We start from the raw sequence: 20,699 nt of genomic DNA on the forward strand, positions 1-20,699 counted from the left end.
TGGGGTGGCCCAGCGCGTCGGCCTTACAGTGGGGGGACCTGGGTTCAAAGCCATACATTTTCTTCACTTGCCTGGAAATTAGCCCTAGGCTACAATCTTACATATTTATATAATCATTAAGAGGCCCGGTGGATAAGTGGTTAGCACGCCGGCCTCACAAATCCAGGTCGGCCCACCTGTGCGGAGTTTGCATGCTCTCCCCGGGCCTGCGTGGGTTTTCTCCAGGTACTCTGGTTTCCTCCCACATTCCAATGACTTGCATGGTAGGCTGATTGGACACTCTAAATTGCCCCTAGGTATGAGTGTGAGCGTGAACAGTTGTTTGTCTCCTTGTGTCCTGCAATTGGCTGGCCACCAATTCAGGGTGTCCCCCGCCTCTAGCCCGAAGCCAGCTGGGACGGGTTTTCAGCGGCCCCACGGCCCTAATGAGGATAAGGCAGCTAAGAAAATGAGATGAGGAAAAAAATGTGCATGGTAGTCATTGGTAATCCGGTTCATTTGTCCCAAATGTTTAAGATGTTTTTCATGGGTAGCTAAAGAAAATAGACAATGTGAAGAATGGAAGAGGGAGGTGTCTTGGTTCCATGGGAAAACAAGTGAATCGTGATTGCACACACTGGGAGCAAAATGAGCAAAGGGTTTGAGGAGATGTAGTTGACTGGTTTGAATAAGCATGCAGCTCACTCTGGAAAAGGGCAAAACCCACCTTCTCCGCTGCCCGGGCCGGCCTCTGTTATAATCTCCATTAGAGAATTTAGCCCAAATACTGCACAAAAAACCCAGAATTAGTTGCTGCCAAGAGTTGAATGAGACAGGGATACCGGCCCAGTCACAACCAGTCTGAACATCAACCCATACAAATATGCATGCACACAAACCAAACAGAAGAAAAGTAGCAAAAAGAAAAGTAAATAAAGGCAATGATGTCGACGAAAACTCAGAACATGGTGAATAGGTTCATGAGTTAAAGCAGAAGTGGAATGTGGTGCAAACTGTAAACTATTATATAAAACGTAAAAGCATCAGGACACCTCTTGATAGTTAACTTGTCATCAAATTATGTGGCATAACCTAATGTATCAAAAATCTTAAATATAAGAGAGTCACGTAACATATAAAGTATAATGAGCTTAGTCTTTGGTGGGAAAAGAAGACTTACTGGCAATTCCCAGAAAAAAAACATTTCAATAGAACTGGATGGTGTACAAGAGCGGTCTCTAACCACCGGGTGGCAACAAAATACCAGTTCATGAGACATTTGTTACCAAGCTTCAACAGACTGCTTAAGAAAAATTGTTGACGCCTCTGAAATCTCTTTTATTTTTTTAATCATTGGATGTTTGGATCGACAAAATCATGTTAACATATAAAAAAAAAACTAACGGACTGAGTAACACTTCTAAAAGAAACCAGTTGTATCAGAGTAATGTATAGATGTCCAATGAGTCAAAATGAAATTACACAGGTGTAAAAAATGAATATAAATACCTATAAATTATTAGCAGCAGTTAGTTAGAAACCTAAATTGTCATCCTGCTGTCAGTTTTCACTTTGAAGATCACAATTTTGATTAAGGCCAGAAATGGAAGCCCAAGAATCATATCAAAGAGGCGGAGGATGGTTTGAACTGTCAAAGTCTAGGAAAAGTCTAAAAGCTGTTATTTTGTCATGAGGAAGATCTATCGAATATTGATTAATTTTTCTGTCGGCATGCCCACATTTTTGCAACTTTCTTATTTTGTTCTGATGGGTTTTGCAATCTTCCATTAGTCCAATTAACTCATTTTCACTTCTGGTCTATTATTACTCTGTTCATTGTTTTTTTTTGTGATGCACCAAGAAGAAATTGATGATCCAAACACTCAATGAACCCATCCATTATTAGAGTATATATTTCAATTCCTCAAAAGTACGCAGTTTTTGCCCACATAAGATTCGCTTGGGCCTCTTAATGTCGGGACAATGTGTCACATTTCTCTTAGGTAATGTGTAAAATGTCCTAAAATCTTCTTTGAATAGAGGAAGGGTTCATTTAAGGGTCAAAATAGCTGCCTACGAACTTAAAAGAAAAAGAAATAAGAGCGGCTGCGTTTGGACCTGTATCAGACGGTGCTTTTTTGCCTCAAACTCACAATTGCTGCATTGAGGACTTTGAGAAGCAATTGTTGGAGAGGATTACAGAGTCACCATCATTCGCGACCTGGGTTGATGAGTTTGGTTGCAAAAAGAAAAGACTTGAGCTGATTTAGCATTATGTTTAGCTGTATTTTTCATTTCAGTAGTTTTCCCTGGTGTGCAACGTTCCCCTGCTATTTGAGAGAGTTAAGTCCCAATCTTGGCCAACAGAAGTCGGAAATAAATACTAACTACAAAATGACAATTTCAGAATATGTGGACAAAAACATACTGGAACTAAGTAGCCGTTGCAGCAGATGTAGTTTGCCATTCAGCCATTTGATTTTAGTTGGTATAATTCTGAATGGTTGCGTGAAGATCAAGTGTATCTTTATCAATAAGATAATTACCACCAGTACGATTGGAAGGGATCGACAGGTGTGGATAAAGAGCACACCATAGTGACTTCTATCTTAGTCCCACACTGAGAAACCAAGATAGGTATGGGTGTACTAAGGGGCATATACAAATTACTTTATCACAGTACAGCAGACAACAGACATGACATACCGGGGCTTTCAGGTGCAGCTGAACAACAAAGACAAAACACATTATAATGAAACGGAACAAAACAATTTCTATGGCAGCTATTCCACATGGGTTGGAGCTATTGAGCACCATTGTTGACCTGTTTTCTCTCTCAGATATAAAAAAAAAATCCAACAGAAATCATGTCATATTCTTCCTGAGCTAATTGCATATTTGGAACAAGAAATACATTACCATTATCTGTTGGCCGGTAAGTAAAATTTGTCCTAATGCCTTTTCTGAATGACCAACTAATGGTTTGTTATGAAAAAAAAAAACTTCATTTACAGAGCCAAATAAAACCAAAATTATCACAATAAAAAACTGTTGAAATAAACACCCTTCAAAAGCTCTTATTTAAACAACTTTCTATTTTTTCTTTTTTAAATTTCCTTTCCTTTAGGGTATAATAAGCATAACATTACAGCCTTTTGTCTATATAAATGATCTTCTTCATAGTTAATTGATATCATAACCATATATGGGTTTAAATTGAACGCATAAGTTTTAAGGACCACAATTTCCAGTGGTAGCGAGAAGAATGATTTCAAATTCAGCAGCTACGGTTTCAATTTACAAGGAAAAAATAATACAATCAAAAATTAAAAACAAAAATGTGAACTTTTGATTTAATTCTTTTCTTTAGAGACTAGAGAGAAAAACTGTGTTAAAAATCCTCAATACCCTCCTTTAAAATAGCGCCATAACGGTTTTATCAATTTAAGGGAGGACAAAGAAAGTCAGGCTATAGAAGAGAATCTCTACAGACCTGCTTGGTCCAGCTCCTCTTCAATATCAAAACTAATATATTCTTGTATGAAAGAAAATATTAATTTAAAAAAAAACAGAACAGAAACAACTGTCATTCAAATGCTGTAGAACCTAACTATGTAGGATTGCAATAAATTAACAGAAATGCCTTAGTAAGCCATGCACATAGTATAGCCAGACTGTAACCGCATTATATGAGGGGTGTGCAGAAGCCTTTGAAGGGCAGGTGCTCAAAACCTGAGACCAAAAATTGAAAATGCCTTATTACTACTCAAATATAAAACTTGTACTGAAAACTTTTTGCATGTAGATAACTGAAATGATTTGTTCCTACTCTATATTTTTCAGCCATAATTTTGATATAGTGTGCACTCTAAATGCCTATTTGTGGTCACAAGATAGTAATTTGTAACCTTGAACTACAAACCACATTAGAAAAACGTTGATTCATGATGCACTCGACGGACAGAGCTTCAAGTAGCATCAGTTACAAAGGAATTTAAATTTGAAATGCATGTGTGGGTGACTACGAACTAACGGAGACATTCAGATGAAGATTTTGGCAATTTGATGTCAGATAATCGTAGATCTTGTTACATAGCTCAAGTGGACAAGCAACAGAACCCTCCCCTCTCTCATTTACTCACTCGCTTATCGATTCCATAATATATCCTATTGAATTATTTTAGCTGAGGTAATATACTATCTATTGTTTCCAAGAATAAAACTTGTCAATGTTATGTCCAATATTCATATACAGTTGTACCTCTACATACGAGCAGCTCTACCTACGAGATGCTCGAGATACGAGGAAAATTTCGAGCAAATAATTTGCTCTAGATACGAGAACAAATTTGAGCAAATAATTCGCTCTAGATACGAGAAAAATTTCGAGATGTGAGAAAGCCAGGTGGCCATGACATGAGAGACTGTTTATCATTGTAGCGCACTGTCTTTTTTGCCGCATCTCTTTCGTGTATAACAGATATCTACGAGCACTGAACGGTTTCTTTCGCCTACACATGGACCAGAAAACGCACAACGCGCATGAGCGGGCAAAAAGAGGGCTTTCTGGGTAATGAAGTATACTCGTGCACACAACACCGATAGCCAATGGCACCCTCTCTCAGAATAAAACTTCATTACCCTGATCTGCCACCATCATCCCTGTCCCCAAAAAGCCAACCATTGGCAGCATGAATAATTATAGGCCTGTTGCCCTCACGCCTGTGATCATGAAGTGCTTTGAAAAGCTGGTAGCCCGCCATATCAGGAATACAATCTCTCCCTCAATTGACCCTCACCAGTTTGCTTATAGAGCTAACAGGTCCACTGATGATGCTATTGCCATTGCTCTTCATACAGCACTGAGCCATCTGGAACACCCTGGGAACTACGTGAGGATGCTCTTCATTGACTACAGCTCAGCCTTCAATACCATAAAACCGGACATTCTGACTGACAAACTCTCCCACCTTGGACTATCCTCTTCAATCTGCTGCTGGATAAAGGACTTCTTGACCAACCGACCACAGACTGTTAGACTTGGTCCCCACCTCTCTTCCTCCATTACACTAAGCACTGGCTCCCCTCAAGGCTGTGTACTGAGTCCTCTTCTGTACTCCCTGTACACCTACGACTGTACACCCACCCACCAGTCTAACGCCATCATCAAATTCGCTGACGACACCACTGTGGTCGGACTCATCTCAGGAGGGGATGAGTCGGCTTACAGAGATGAGGTCAACAATTTGTCTTCGTGGTGCTCGGTGAACAATCTCACACTGAACACCACGAAAACTAAAGAAATAATCTTGGACTTTCGCAAACACGGCACAGATCTGTCCCCACTCCTCATAAATGGAGTATGTGTAGACAGGGTCCAGTCCTTTAAATTCCTGGGGGTCCACGTCACGGACAAGCTCTCATGGTCTACAAACACCACGGCAGTGGTGAAGAAGGCTCAGACACGACTCCATTTCCTCAGGGTACTTAGGAAGCACAACTTGGGCTCCAATCTTCTGAGAACCTTCTATAGAACCACTGTAGAGAGCATCCTGGCGTACGGCATCACAGTGTGGTACGCTGGAAGCACGGCGGCAGACAAAAAGGCCATGCAGAAAGTGATTAACACTGCCCAGAGGATTGTCGGCTGCTCTCTGCCCTCACTTGAAGACATTGCCAGCCCGCGTTACCTCAGCAGAGCCAAGAACATCATGGGGGACCCTTACCACCCTGGTCACTATCTGTTCCAGCTGCTGCCCTCTGGCAGACGCTATAGGTCCCACAAGGCTCGGACAAATAGGCTTAAGGACAGTTTTTTCCCCACATCCATCAGACATCTAAACTCGCGCTAACATACCACACATTCCCTTCTGCGGCATATGAATAGATGTTTGGTTGGTGATCTGCCTCCTACTAGCTGCCTTGAAGGAAGGTAAGTGGCAGACAGGAAGGTAAGTGTCAGACAGTGTGCGGTAATCGAGAGGTAAGCGACCTGTATCCACAACAGCGGAATGACAAATTACAAGTCCGTAACTTACACTTATTTAGGTCTTTTGCCGATTAAACGTAGCTTATGGAGAAGCACCATCAATTTCGTCACACGCAGTTTCTGCGTGTGATGACAAGTAGGCTTTTTTGTGTTGTGGTAATGACGACATGGCCTATGTCCGATTATTATTATTATTACCCACAATCAATACGTGGGTAGGCTGAGCTGTTGCATTTCCTGCTTTTCCTTCCTTAGCCTGTTAGCTCCCGCAATCGCACATTCAAGACTACTTCTCGTTGGCAAGTGGTCGTGCGTTATCCTATTGTGAGGACATTTGTGTGCATCATTTTCGGAATATTTTGAAGGGAATACAACAGCAAACAGCCCATCGATAGCGAACGTGAGGGTGGAGGCGTGGCAAACAGCTAACCCGCAGAACGAAGGTATAAAAGATAAAACAAAATTAGAATTTAGTTTTGTGTAAAGTTACATTAAATGCATGTTTGAGTGTGTCTGTATATATTAATCCAAGTTAATTTAAATTTGTTAGTTCGGTTACGAGTGACACCCCCCACCCACCACCACCCGCCTGCCTCTATGTCCGTCTGTGTATCCTCCGCAAAATGCGTCTAATTTTAGTTAAATTAAACACATTTTATTACTATTAAACCACTAGTTGTGTTACTTTGTTAATAGATGGCGAATTAGAAGAAAGAAAACATTTTTTCCAATCCAATATCCTGTTTTTGGCGTTTTTTCAGAGGGTTGGAACGAATTAATTTGCTTTTAGTTCATTTGAATGGGAAACGTTCCCTGGAGTTACGAGAAGATCGACATACGAGCTCAGTCCCGGAACGAATTAAGATCATATGTAGAGGTACCACTGTAGTGACAAAACTCAAGCGGACATGCTACATGGCCTCCCCTCTCTTTTACTGACTCTCTAACAAAATGAGTACGACTTCATCAACTACATAATAAGATACTGCATTTTTTACTTAATTATTTAATCTTAGCTACATTTGAAATTATTGTTTCAAAGACACATTTAGACATATAAAAAATAATACACTTTTGCCAAAGAAAAAAGGGGCAGTTGCCAAAGCACACAGTCAGCCCTCACTTCTGCACGTCCCTGCATACGTTCAAATCAATATTGTGTCATGGTTGGTAGAGGATATAATTAAAGCGAAGGGAAAGTTTTTGTTTTCATGGGCTCTAAGAAAATCAATTGACCAATATATACTGTGTTAGGACAAAAAATTAGATGGCCAAGAGATTTTTAAAGAATTGCCTGTTTGAACATACCTTTGAGGCTGGGAAAAGGTGTCGATTTCTCTCTTGCTGCTTTGTTTGGTAGAGCAAGATGGGACAAACTGAAACTGGTACCGTGATTCTTGTAAAGATTACCTATAATAGAGACATTTTTATGTGATCAACAACTATGAAACTATTCCCATGAAAAGTGATCATGAAGGTGACCATCTTTGCGTATCCCGTATTTTCTGGGTTATAAATCGCCCTTTTTTTCCCATAGTTTCGCTGGGCCTGCAACTAATACTCAAGTGCATCATGTGGATGTTTTTTTTTCTTGGACTCCTGACAATCCATTACGTTGTTGTTCTTAGGCTATAATTAGCTGAAAATCTGTTATGTTTAGCCAGTTGTTTTCCATTTTATTATTGTTACTTTGAAGTAGGATCCTGGTTTCTGATCAAATAAAACAAAATCAGAACCCCCCCAAAAGAAGCGACTTGTAGCCCGATAAATACAGTAGACAACATTCTTTATCATGCCACTCTGGTATATGGATTTCAAATTATTTTAGTCAATATAATCTTACTTGCAAAAGACATCAGTCCACCAAATCCATCATTACTGCTGTTGGAAATGGTTGAGTTTGGTGAGCTGTCACCCTCACCATCAGACTCCCCAGGAAGCCTCAGACTACTGGGACGTGAAGGACGCTGTGCCCTTAAAAAACAAATAAGATAAAAAAATTAAAAAAAGTACTGTAACTGAAATGCTGGGTTTTGACATTGCATGGTTAAGAGAGCCCATTTGAATGAAACAATAGTTAATTCAACTGATGTACAAGTTCAACATACTTGTTGCCATTCTGGCTGAATCGAGGGGTGTATGACTCCACTTGCTCTTCTGCATCAGGATCATCTTCAGAGGGGAAGCCATACTGAGGCTCAAAATACGGGTTGTCATACTCTCGTTTTTTTATAGCTGCATCCACTGGGCCAGTTTCAATTACTGGTCTGACAGCCGGCTGGCTGCTGACTCCCAGGACTGGGATCTGTGGGCCAGAACCAGCTGGTACTTCACAATCAGGTGCTTCCCCTTGTTCCTGTTGAACAAATCCCCCCAAAATAAATAAAGAAAAAAACCGTATTCTAAAAAGTTAGGAATTATTAAATGACATTAGTGGCATACATTGGTGACTCCCTGGATGATTGTGCTGGGGCTGGAACTTGCAGTTGTGCTGGAGCTTGAGCGAAGGGGCTGTCCATCAGCTGTTTCGCCAAGACCATCCCCGCCTGATGGACCATCCGAGCCTTCTCTTAAATCCTGGAAGTCTTGAAACTCCACCTCGCTTGCATCTCCTAGGGCTGCATGGGTATGTGGTTGCTGGCCTGAAGCATCAAGGTCAAAGAATTAAAAAATATACAAAAGGTGATTGTGATCATTTGAAACAATTGCTGATATACAAGCTAATTGGAGGACAGACAAGTGAAGTAAGATTTTCCAGTAAAGACAAAACGTTAAATGTACGTACAAAATTTACAATTCATGAATAACTTAAAAACATACTTGGTGTGTCTCCCTGAATGTCTCCTTGTATCATCTCACTCACGAGATCTCCAAGTGAAGAATAGGATGAGCTGGAGTCATCGTACCCCTCGCTGTCACTCCCACTTAAGAAAAATGATGCATTATTAATCTACTAAAACCCAATACGTACATAAATCAATGTCTGGGTATTATCTGGGATAAGGAATTCAACACTGTCTCAATGAAAAGAATAAATGAACATGTTAACTTTACCTGTCACTGGGGTCAGAGTCATTGCTCTCATCCTCAAATGGACCTGCCAGAGCCTCAACCAGCTGGGAACTCCCATCAAAAACTCTATAAACTACTGGCTGAAGCTGGTGAGCGTACCACTTGGGTTTATCGCCAATTAGTGATGGATCAAACACATCTGAGACCAAAGTGTACACGATAAAGTTACAATACAATACAATGCAACATTACGAAAAGAAACACTCAATTTGTGACGATCATCTTACTATTATGAATTCTTTGAAATGCTAGATTAGTGGGATTGAGAGCCCACTCTCCATAGTACTCCACTGCCTGGGTGTGGGAAAGTTTATCAGCAAAACCAGAGCGCCTTGGCCGAGAAGCAAGAAAAGATGACGACTGAAAAGCCACCACAGGACGAGGAAAGAGGCGCAAGGTCCTTGTGTGAAGTTGAAAGCCGTGAAGAACATTTTGAGAGTTGAAGAACCGTACCATGGCCACTCTAAGTAAAATAAGAAGTATGGATCAAAGCTCTATTTCCAAAAGAAGTACTTGCACAGTCAAACAAAAATCTTTAGCAAAGATGATAAGGAAATTAACCAATGTACAGTATAACGCAGGGGTGGCCAAGTCCAGTCCTTGAGAGCCCCTATCCAGTCTGTTTTCCATGTCTCCCTCCACCAAACACCTGAATCAAATAATCGGGATCGGTATGAAGGTTCTGGACAGCTTGCTGATGAGTTGATCATTTGATTCAGATGTGGTAGAGGAGGGAGATATGGAAAACAGACTGGATAGGGGCTCTCGAGGACCATACTTGGCCACCCCTAAACGCTAGTCAAGAAACAAACAGCTTGCCTGGTGGCTACATCCACCGAATCGACATCGTTGCCATAAATGAGGGGGTTGAACTCAGTTGATGATGGTGAAGCTTTATCACGGCCAGGGGGAAGCAAGGGCATTTCCTGACCTTCTTGGAACTTCTCCAGGTTCAAAATAGGTTGGGTGTTCAAACTCATACTCGCCAAGGCCTGGAGGATGTGATACAAGGTTAAACATAGTGAGAAGGCAAGATTAAAAACAACTAAAAATTTTATGAGACACTCCCAGAATAGGCAACAACATTTAGTATTTTTTTTTCAACCACCCACTAAAACAAGTTAGGAAATGTTTCATTTCTGAAACTAAAGCTTTTCTTTTTTACAATTAAATAATTTAGAGTGCTCTAAAATATTGTGTGAAGAGTTGATTAAGTTGCAGGACTACATCTCCTTGGGGATTTTTTTTTATTGACAACAGATAATACAAAGTAATCCAATTCCAGTGAAATAATGATGGTGCCTATAAAGGATGTGTCAGTACTGCAGAGGAGCGCAAATGTACACAATGTCTTGCTGCATAGTTGTCAGTGTTTAGCTAAGCATAATGGAATATTTAGTTGCTAATCTTGTGGAATGTTTTTTGTGAAAAGTTATTTATTTACACCTATTCTGCTTTTGGTTACCAGGACAGTTGCTGATGCAAGAATCAAGGCACGCATATTTAGTCATGCTCAAGCCAGAACTAAGCAGCATGTTAAGGGGTCCGGAAAACAGTCTGAGCCACTGTTATGCATGTTACTCAATTCTTGAGGGAAGTAATAGTCACAAGCAAAGTAATGTTAAAGGGGATGTATGAGCATTCCACAGGAGAATAAATAAGTAACCTTATTTTCAGAGGAGAAGATCTGCTTTTGGGTGATCACGGTCAACCTAACCAGACACTAAGAAGGGGATATATAAGAGAGATGTTCGGACAATTACATGATGGCCCGAGGTGATAAGTGTCACTGGAACAGCACATGACAAAATCATGGCCCTGTTTATTTTTTTTCTCCATGTTGCCATTCAGCAGTGAAACACCTTTTATTTTACTGAAAATATCAGAGACAAACATATGAACTTTATGGCTACAAAAATGATATTTACCTCATGGAATAGATCAATTCTTGCAGAACTTTTAAAGCCGGAGCTTGACTAAAGAAAGTTTGTTTGTTTTGATACATAGACGACTATTATTTCACATAAAAAATGGACAAAACAGGAGGAAGTCTAAAAGGGGTACAACAAATGTGTTTATGATCACTGTAAAGGAAAACAATCACTTAAAACAAGTATCTATGAATATAGTTGTGGTCAAAGATGAATGTTGTTTAATATTTTATCATTATACAGTTATTAAAAGCAACATACTGCCATGCTTTCCCTTGTGAGGTGATTGATGGAAACCTCTGACCACAACTGTATAATGGACAACCTCAAGCCTCTCTCACACTGCCCTTTGAAGACAGCTGTCGTGTGTGTGCGCCACCAATACAATGTGCACAGAAAAAAAACCTTCCCCATAAACTACAGTAATCTGTTGATAAGGCAGTGTGAAAGGACCTATAGGAAATAACTGTAATGACCAAATGGTAGTGTTGGAATGATGATAATGATACACCAGCAGATCTTTTCAGAAACATAGCTATGTTAACTCTTCAAGTGTTTACCCCTTATAGTAGAGTCAGTTACGCAGGTCTTTCGCAAGATTATTTACCCCTGTTTTGATGTCCCTAGTGTATGACAGTGTTAGTTCCATCTTTCATGATTTATTTATTTGTTTATTTATTTTTACTGTTAAACTAACACGCAACTCCAGACATCTGGCTTTGTCAAACATTCAGGACAAGGAAAAAACAAACAAACAAGGAAACACAAAGCCATTGAATTGGCTCTGATTCAAGTTAAAGTATACTCCTGCGGACATAAGTTTTGAGACATTTCACCATTCAGTTGAATGAGAGAGTCCCAAAACGTTGTACCAAAAGTGTAGATACATAAGTAGTAATGATTATATACAGGTAATAATAATAATCGGATATAGGCCCAGTCGTCATCATCAACAACAAATGATGAGGTGAATGCAATGAGATCATTCTCAGCAAAGTTTTACTAAAAATGGAAATAGAAGATGTAACGAATGCTAATACATACTGAGCTTAACATTTCTAAAGTTGAAATGAATAGTCAGGTTGGAACAAACGAGTATTTTGGTAGTCCACTAATTAGCAATGACTTTTGCAATAATCAATTAATTGCAGCAGCCCTAGGGAACATTAAATTCAAAGGGAGGGAAAGTACTTTTTCATGAAGGGCCTGGGCTGAAATTCAGTCACCAGAGGCCCTGTGCTTAAATATGAATATGCTGATCAGCAAGAGGAAGTCTTAATCTGTGATTATTTGATTTTCTGTCAATTGGAATTCTGTTCCAAGGTGCAGAAAATTAAAGAATGAACCAATAAATTCATTTTCAAATTATGTTCAGTTTTTCAATTAAATTGATCAAGTTTAAGTCACCGATAATATGTACTTTGGTTCATTTCCCTGACTTTGTTGCGGGCAGCATGGGCTCGATTCCCAGTAGGTGGACGTGTGACTGCGAGTGAGACTGGTTGTCTATCCCTATGTGTGTGCCCTACAACTGAATGGTAACCTCTTTAGGGTGTGGTTTCCAGCACCCCACCATCCTGACAAGGATAAGGGTTGTTGAAAGTGAATGAAAGAATGTTCTAGTTTAAGAATTTCAATTGAGATTATTAGGATCCAGTTTCCAGTGGCAAAAAAATGCAGTTTTATGAGCATGCATGTCCCTAATAGGAGAGAAGCAGGTTCTGAAAGAATAATCCCCTATAAATTCTAAGAATACCTAATGTTTCTTTGTAACAGGATAACAAATATATTGCATTTTTTGCAGCAAGCAGGATACCTCTGTTAACATTTGTATGGTGTATGTTATCACCAAAGTCACATCTTCCTTGGGCATAGTTCTATGAATATTTAAATGAACACTTTAATGGGGAAATTATATGCTAATAACATTAATCAGGAATATGGGATTTCTCTTTGCATGAATCAGAACCAAATTCTGTCAAAGTATTTAGTCAAAAGGCTTATAGGGATCATACGTAGCAAACAGTATTAACAGCAATTTTTTAAAAAAATAATTTGTCCTTAGAACAGATTTTACCTTCAAAGTCTAAAGCATGCAAAACAAAAACAAAAAGAAAGAGCAGAAAACATTTTTTGTTAGTGCACAACAAGAACAATATGCAATGCTTGCACACTTTTGACAAAATACATACAAGTTCTTTGGAGGACTCTTCACAGCTGAAAGAAAGGTTTTATATTGACTTACACAGCGCTGAAAGAGTTTTTATATGGACTTACATCACAAAACAATTAAGGAAGATGGAAAACTATGGTTTGCTCATTTAAAATGCTTGAGTTCCAGAAAGTAATGAGATGTGCAAATAGTAAATTTAGGGTAAGAAAGTAAGAATTCCACAAGACATTAAGTACCTGCTTAAGATGTTTTTTAAGCTCGCCAGCTTCAGGCTCAGGAAGAGGTGGTAGAAACTCAGCATTTGTAGGTGCCTTTACCTAAAAAAACAATCACCGTTTAGGTAATTTGGTTGTATTGTTCTAAATAAAACTGTCAAAAGATGATTAAACAAGGGGCTATATATGCATTTCAGTTACCCTGCTGCTATCTAAATCCACAAGCCACACATCATCAGGAACTTTGAAGTCTGATTTATAAAGGAAAAAGCTAGCTGGCACACCAATGATGTAGGGAGTAGGAGCAAGAAGTAGCTGTGGAATAAAAGAAAACATGGGTTAACAGGGAGTCAATTTCCGCAACACGCTGGTTTGTTTTATTTATGGTGTATTTTAAATAAATTTTCATTGTACATAACCAAGTCACAGAAAACCTTTGCGAGGTGGGTGTTCAAAAACAAAAATTGAATATCACTATTTTTTAATAGATTTTTAAAAATATTTTTAAACACAAATCACCTATTATGTCTTTTACCTGTTCAGCTGAGGCCATGCATGTTGGTAACAAGGGTATGACAGGGAACATGTACTCCAGGGGATAGATCATAGCCACAAATGCCATTACACTCATGGATAAAGCATTGTAATCTCTTGATTGGAGAATAACCTTAAGTGGAAAAAAATCCATATTAATACTGCTAATACACTTTTCAATGTGTAGCTCAAAAGCCCATAATTAATCAAGATAATTTGCCAATAGTCTAAAAGTGGTAGCTGTTGGAAGAAGTTTTGTTTTTTTCTTTCATTTTACCATCTTTATCGACCAAATTTGATGAACTATAGTTTACTAAAACAAAAACAGCAGTTGGAAATGATGATGTCTATTTCAAATTTAATACAGCTGGTGTGGTCTAAAGCAGAATATGCATGCAACAAAATTGGTGTGGTGACATATGTACACGGATGGAATTATTTAAAGAAAATCTCAGGGAACAAAATGTGCTTTTACCTTGTGCTCCAGCAGGACACAAGACAAAACCTGAAGACAGGCATCCACACCTAGCAACTCCAAAGGCAAGTGCAACGGAAAATCGACCATAGAGAATCGGGAATTGTCAGGCAGTGCAAAGGTGAGGGGGCGTTTCATTTCATGGGGCAGCACTTCCACATCCACACGCCTTTGGCCTGCCACCGGTACAGGTGAACGTTGCAACCGGTATATCCAGGATTCAATGTCCCGTAGGTCAGCCAAAAGCTGGCTTCCCTTCTCTTCCACTGAGAGTGCTCCAGTAAACACTCGCCACATGGTGTCTCTGTGGGGAACATCAGAGAATTTGTGAGTATGACGAATGTGAAATCTAACCCTCTGAAGACAGTTCCACAGACTGTAGCACATGCCCACAGGAGACAAAGCTGTGTTGATGCAGAAGTAATTGTCACACATACATCACCAGGCTCAGGAACCACAGTTCACTCACTAGTAACTACATAAGTGTTGTTGTTGGTAAAGTCAGTATAGTATTCCAATATAAACAAGTAAATAATGCATATTTTGTCAACGAGTACAACAGCTGGAAAAATTTGAACAAAATGTGAAGAGTAAGATGATTAAATGTCGTCAAGTTCACTATATTTGTGCTTGACTTTTGCACACAACAGACATATGTTTATATATAGACAATACAAGAATGTCATTTCTAGAGTTTTGGTAATTATCTCTGCGACAAATGATAAAATGCCATTAGCTGGCCCAAAGGCGACGAGAGACCTCAATCGCTTAATGGAATCCCTGAAAAAGAAAAACCTTGCAGCCACAATATGATAGCACTTCTCATTTTCTGTCATGGCGAGACATTTCATACCACCATATCAAAAAGGAACAATTATCTGCCCGCCCGTGGGTTGTGATACTTTCTAAAGTTATCACAGAGCCTTATGCAGAAATGCTAGGTGTGTTCCAGTTATTACATATTCACAGCCCTAAATGTTGGAAATTAATTCAAACAGTTTAAAACCCAGGGATCACACAATCATACAAGATTTTTAACACATTGCTACACTAAAATTGCTATCACGAGTATACCACAAAGACTGAACTTATCCTAATAGTAATATGTAATGAATTAAAAAAGGTTAGTATATTGATGTTAATTTTGCTACTATGATTTTTATTTTCAAATAGATTTATGGAAAATCCATAATTTATGAGACATTTGGTCAAAAGAAAACTAATTAAACCAACAAATAATTAAACCATTAGATTTCCCTATCAAGTTTTTCTAAATATATAAAGTCACAGAATACAACACAATAACAAATACACTAGTTATACAAACGTCCTTGAATACTTTCCTAAATTTGTAGAATTTTAAGGGCGTTTGCAAGGCCAGGCACCGGAAACAAATGCGTATTAAACACAATTCTAACCTTTGGAATGTACGGGGTAGTCCTGCGCGCTGTGTTAGCCTCTGACTGCAGCAGTCCACCATCCTCTTGAGAATATATAAGCATTCCCTGAAGGTGGAGAAAAATGGATAGTGGCTGAGTATACACAACGAGGTCAGTGTACTGTTGCGACTCCTGCCAGCCATTTTTGCAGCATTTCGCCTCAGCTGTGCAGCCTTCTCAGCGTTTGGCTCAGTATTTGGTGGTTCAATCTCTCCAGAAGCAGAAAGAGGAACTGGTTCAGCTTTGTCAGGTTTTGATACCCCTGAAGACTGGCCTCCAGCGCTCCCATCGGAGCCTTCGCTTGTGCTGTCCCCTCCTTGAGTTGCATTCTCAGTGGGGCCACTCTTGTCCGTACGGGCACGATGATGCCCACGCTGAAATGATCGATAAAAGTTGACACAGATGCCGTAGCGAGTAATTCCCGAGTCCTTGTCAGTCAGAGTGAAAACGAACGAGGAGTCATCACGAAGGCTAACCCTACGCTGACGTATACTAAGGCAGCCTTCGGGTTGGCAAAAGAACACCACATCTGGTGGGAGTGGAAAGTCCTGGTGGTCTTCCAGTGGGTATCGCCGGAGAAGCTGAGGGGTCTGCGCCACATTATCGCTACTAGGTTGCCTAGAAGAGAGATGGACAAACAAGATTTGTCATGAAGTTTAGCGCTTTCAGAGCACGACTGCTTGAATTCACCCTCTTATATTTGCATATATGGCTCAACTCTAGTTAAGTTGCCTTTTATTCAGATGTACCACTAAAGCAGAGTGCTGTGCCATTTTAATGCTAAATATATATACAGTAATCCCTCGATTATCACGTATTCACTTATTACGAATTCACTACTTTGCAATTTTTTCCTGCTATTAATTATTTTTATAGAAATAATTGTATATACTTTTTTTTATAAAGTTCATAAAAATGTGAAAATCCACGCTGAAACTCGCAAGCAGGAGCCACTTTTGCTACTAGGACTCAGCACTGAAGAAAATATATATATAACTTCACGATTTTTCGATTATCGCGGCCATGTCTGGTCTACATTAACCGCGATATTCGAGGCATTACTGTATAACCAAGGGAATTTAAAGTTTAAAAAAATGAATACCAAGAACCTGTTACAGTTATGACAGGGATCAATCACCGCAAGTTGGCCTCACGAAGTGGCCATACTCTCAACAAACCTCAAAACAGATCTCATTTAATCCACAAATTGTTCCAATGCAAACTCTTAAATTTCAGTATGAACAACTTTCTGAACAATCACTGATTTAGAATGAATTTTTATTTTCTGAAGCAGGACCAGATACAAAGAGCTACTGTGCTCGCCTTTGCACGCTTACTCATATGAGTAGGCCAATAAATGGTGGAGAAAGTCAAAAATAGAACCGGAGACGGATAAGATTTCCTTTATCATCTTAGAAAAAAATTTAATCAATTTTCTCCTGACTATGAAAAGACATCAACAGTAACTATGGCAAAAGCACGTAATTTATAGGAAAGGGCTTTGCTCCATTTTATGTATCAAATTGTGTGTTAATAAAGCCTTCCAATAAACAAATCTTAACAGCTCCAGCAAATCCTTTCTATTGCAGTTGGAAAACAGTAGCTGATTTTAACTGCGGATTTTATATGAGATGCAACAATAAAAAAAATGTTACCTTGCACCAACCACCACCAAGTAGTCGAGGAGTCGTGGGCACACTTTCTTTTTCTCCATATTGGATTGACTGCGTCTTTTATTTCACGTCATTCGTGATGAATGATCACTCGTTATTCTGTGATGGATTTCAATCCAGGCTGGTAAATTTCAATTCAATTGTGTAACAGTGTGCAGTTACAATCATGTTTAATGTTTTGGAATTCTATGGTTGAACCTGAAACATAAGAAACATAAAGGATCAAACTACAGCTGCATTAACTGACTCGATTTTTTTGCTTGCTTTTACAACAAAAATTACAAGAAAAACAAATTATATTTGAGTTTGATTTAATTAATAAGGGTCAGCACATATATTCTTATTCAGGTTAATTGAACATCTCATCTCATTTTCTGAACTGCTTTATCCTCCCTAGGGTCGCGGGGGTGCTGGAGCCTATCCCAGCTGACTTCGGGCTAGAGGCGGGGGAACACCCTGAACTGGTGGCCAGCCAGTCGCAGGGCACACGGAGACAAATAACCACTCACGCTCACACTCATACCTCGGGGCAATTTAGAGTGTCCAATCAGCCTACCATGCATATATTTGGAATGTGTGAGGAAACCAGAGTACCCGGAGAAAACCCACGCAGGCCCGCGGAGAACATGCAAACTCCGCACAGGTGGGCCGACCTGGATTTGTGAGGCCGACGTGCTAACCACTTATCCACCGGGCCTCTTACTGATTATGTAAATATGTAAGATTGAGTTACACGGCAAGAAGGATTCGTCACCCCCCACACCAGTTTAAGTGGTGCCAACACTCTGTAAACTGCTTTCATTTAGCACTCAATCTATCTCTATGTATCTACAACTGTGTGAGGATTTGCAATACAATTTACTGTAATTAATTTTCCTACAGGAAAATCAGTATGATAAATTAACCCTTTCTAACTAGGCGGTTGTAACCAGTGTGTATCTGTTTTTATTAATTTCAATGTTATTACATTATTCTTTATTAACATTTTACAAATGTATGATTTATAATTATTTGTAAAAAAAGATGTAATATACAATAATGATTAATAATAATTGCTAATAGTTATTTTTTGTTAGCTGACCAAAAGTACAGGATTAAAGTGTACAAAAAATAAATAGTTAAGCAAAAATGGTCACTCTTGCTTTATAAATTGTTGAAGGCCTGAGATGTCAATTTTAAAAACACCACGGAACCTGAAAATGTTTTAATAATTAAAAAAAAAAACAATAACAAAATTGACTATTTCCTTTGAGACTGACTGATGCAAAGGTCACGTCCAAGTTTAAAGAAAAATAGGAGACACTTGGATTTTGACAGTAGAGTAAACAGGAGACTTAATTCTCCAATCACTTTTTCATGGCTAATACAAACAGAGAATCACAATTGGGTGACTAATTAAAGTTTTTGGTGACAACTAGTTGTAGTAATCATCTGTGGATTCACATATAAAAGGGGGGGATCTTCTATAATGAAGGTTATATTTGTCCCTCGCCAATCTTTTCTGGCACTAACTCTGGCAAATTATTATGATTTTTTAATTCAAATTACAACACTAAATGCCATGTTAACAGAGTCACCTAAATAGACTTTTCGATCTATATTTGTAATCACAATGCTAAATGTCATGATAACAGAGTCACCTAAATAGACAATTCGATGCCAGATGTCCCAATTTACATGGAATGAACGTTTATCACCGTCAATGGCAATCAATGACTTCGGGAAATTGCTATTTTAAATTACCCAAATAAACGACTATATGCTGATAGCATAGTCAATGCGGATCTTTGAGGTTATATCACTTGTCATAACATCCTTGTCCGGCCTTGTCTGGACTTTTATTTGCCTCTTTTGCTCCATTGCTAGCTTGCTGCTTTCCTACGTCACCATTGGATTAGCGAGTTAGCTGCACATTAGTAACATTGCACTTTAGTCTCCGCATATTTGTGCAAAGCCTATTACGGTGTCTAAATGCTGGCAACGAAGTGTCATTGCAAACTTTTAATAAATGAACCATAAAAGTCCGACGTGACATCCTTACCTTCTGACATTAGCCGGCTCGGTGCTAACAGTCAGCTGCTGGTGCCAGGCGGCCTGAAGAACGGATGCCCTTCTCGGCCAAAGGGAGCGGAGCAATGGGGCCTCTCAGTCGTCCTCCACCTCTGTCAAAGCGACGTGTCATTTAAAGACACGAAGAACAGGCATCGTCCGAAAAGCTCGGCTTCGTCGAGCATTGCGGAGGCAACATACTAAATAAATGCAAAGTGCGCGTTCACCGCCCCCCTGTCCGATCGGCTTTCAACCTGCCTTCACAACATCCTCCTCTTCATCCTCCTTGTAGTGGGGAGTTCCGGAATCCGCATATTGCGAGGTCAACTTCTTGAAAAGAATCTCACCACGAACGTGCTTTTTGTTTTAAGTAAAAATGGTTTCAAAAATAAAAAATAAAAATTTGAATTACAATTCCTTGTTAAAAAAAAACTCCTGTTTGCGTGTTCAAATCGGGCTGTGGGTTTTCTCCAGGTACTCCTGTTTACTCCCACATCCCAAAAACATGCGGTGAACACTCTAAATTACCCTTAGGTATGAGCGTGAATGAGTGTCCCCCGTCTCTTTCCCGAATTCAGATGGGATAGGCTCCAGCACCCCCGCGACCGCTGTGAGGGTAAATGGTTCAGAAAATGAATGAATAAAATGATTGATTTAACCTCTCCGGTGCCAGTAGTCAATGCAGTGGACAACTATTCAAAAGTTATTATTATTATTCAAAAGTAGGCGGCCCGGCAGCTGAGTGGTTAGCGTGTCGGCCTCGCAGTGGGGGACCTGGGTTCAAATCCAGGTCGGTCCACCTGTGTGGACTTTGCATGTTCTCCTTGGGCCTGTGTGGGTTTTCTCCGGGTACTTGTTTCCTCCCATATTCCAAAGACATGCATGGTAGGCTGATTGGACACTCTAAATTGCCCCTATGTGTGAGTGTAAGTGTGAATGATTGTCCGTCTGCTTGTGCCCTGCAATCAGCTTGTTTGTTTCCTGCGATTGGCTGGCCACCTTTTCAGGGTGACCCCCGCTTCTGGCCCGTTGTCAGCTGGGATAGGCTCCAGCAACCCTCATGACCCTAGTGAGGATAAAGCAGTTCAGAAAATGAGATGAGACATTATTAAATGGTTTGAGCACCCCTAAACCATCAAGTGGGTGTGACAAAAACATGTATATATATGT

The 20,699-nt window shown here is 39.6% G+C and overlaps 1 protein-coding gene across 31 annotated transcripts in view; it reads right to left on the reverse strand.

Moving 5' to 3' along the window:
• The window catches only part of madd (MAP-kinase activating death domain), a 38,764-nt gene extending 18,943 nt beyond the window's left edge, over nucleotides 1–19,821 (reverse strand). For 9 of the 31 annotated variants that reach the window (XM_077591105.1, XM_077590983.1, XM_077591019.1 and 6 more), the window contains exons 1-18: nucleotides 19,522–19,821; nucleotides 17,463–17,678; nucleotides 15,787–16,425; nucleotides 14,369–14,672; nucleotides 13,895–14,026; nucleotides 13,561–13,674; nucleotides 13,381–13,461; nucleotides 10,707–10,763; nucleotides 9,860–10,032; nucleotides 9,268–9,503; nucleotides 9,023–9,179; nucleotides 8,789–8,892; nucleotides 8,411–8,610; nucleotides 8,077–8,324; nucleotides 7,812–7,942; nucleotides 7,277–7,378; nucleotides 3,473–3,514; nucleotides 707–766 (exon numbers count right to left, since the gene is read on the reverse strand). In XM_077591105.1, the coding sequence (XP_077447231.1) occupies nucleotides 707–766; nucleotides 3,473–3,514; nucleotides 7,277–7,378; nucleotides 7,812–7,942; nucleotides 8,077–8,324; nucleotides 8,411–8,610; nucleotides 8,789–8,892; nucleotides 9,023–9,179; nucleotides 9,268–9,503; nucleotides 9,860–10,032; nucleotides 10,707–10,763; nucleotides 13,381–13,461; nucleotides 13,561–13,674; nucleotides 13,895–14,026; nucleotides 14,369–14,672; nucleotides 15,787–16,425; nucleotides 17,463–17,521 (2,839 nt within the window). In that variant the 5' untranslated portion in view covers nucleotides 17,522–17,678; nucleotides 19,522–19,821. Of the gene's footprint in view, nucleotides 1–706; nucleotides 767–2,685; nucleotides 2,704–3,472; nucleotides 3,515–7,276; nucleotides 7,379–7,811; nucleotides 7,943–8,076; nucleotides 8,325–8,410; nucleotides 8,611–8,788; nucleotides 8,893–9,022; nucleotides 9,180–9,267; nucleotides 9,504–9,859; nucleotides 10,033–10,706; nucleotides 10,764–13,380; nucleotides 13,462–13,560; nucleotides 13,675–13,894; nucleotides 14,027–14,368; nucleotides 14,673–15,786; nucleotides 16,426–17,462; nucleotides 17,679–19,521 lie in introns of all 31 variants that reach the window. The other 22 variants (XM_077591185.1, XM_077591153.1, XM_077591204.1 and 19 more) reach the window with 9 other exon arrangements.
• Between the last annotated feature and the right edge of the window lie 878 nt (nucleotides 19,822–20,699).

This window comes from Stigmatopora argus, chromosome 2 (assembly GCF_051989625.1).
Source record: "Stigmatopora argus isolate UIUO_Sarg chromosome 2, RoL_Sarg_1.0, whole genome shotgun sequence".
Lineage (NCBI taxonomy): Eukaryota > Metazoa > Chordata > Actinopteri > Syngnathiformes > Syngnathidae > Stigmatopora > Stigmatopora argus.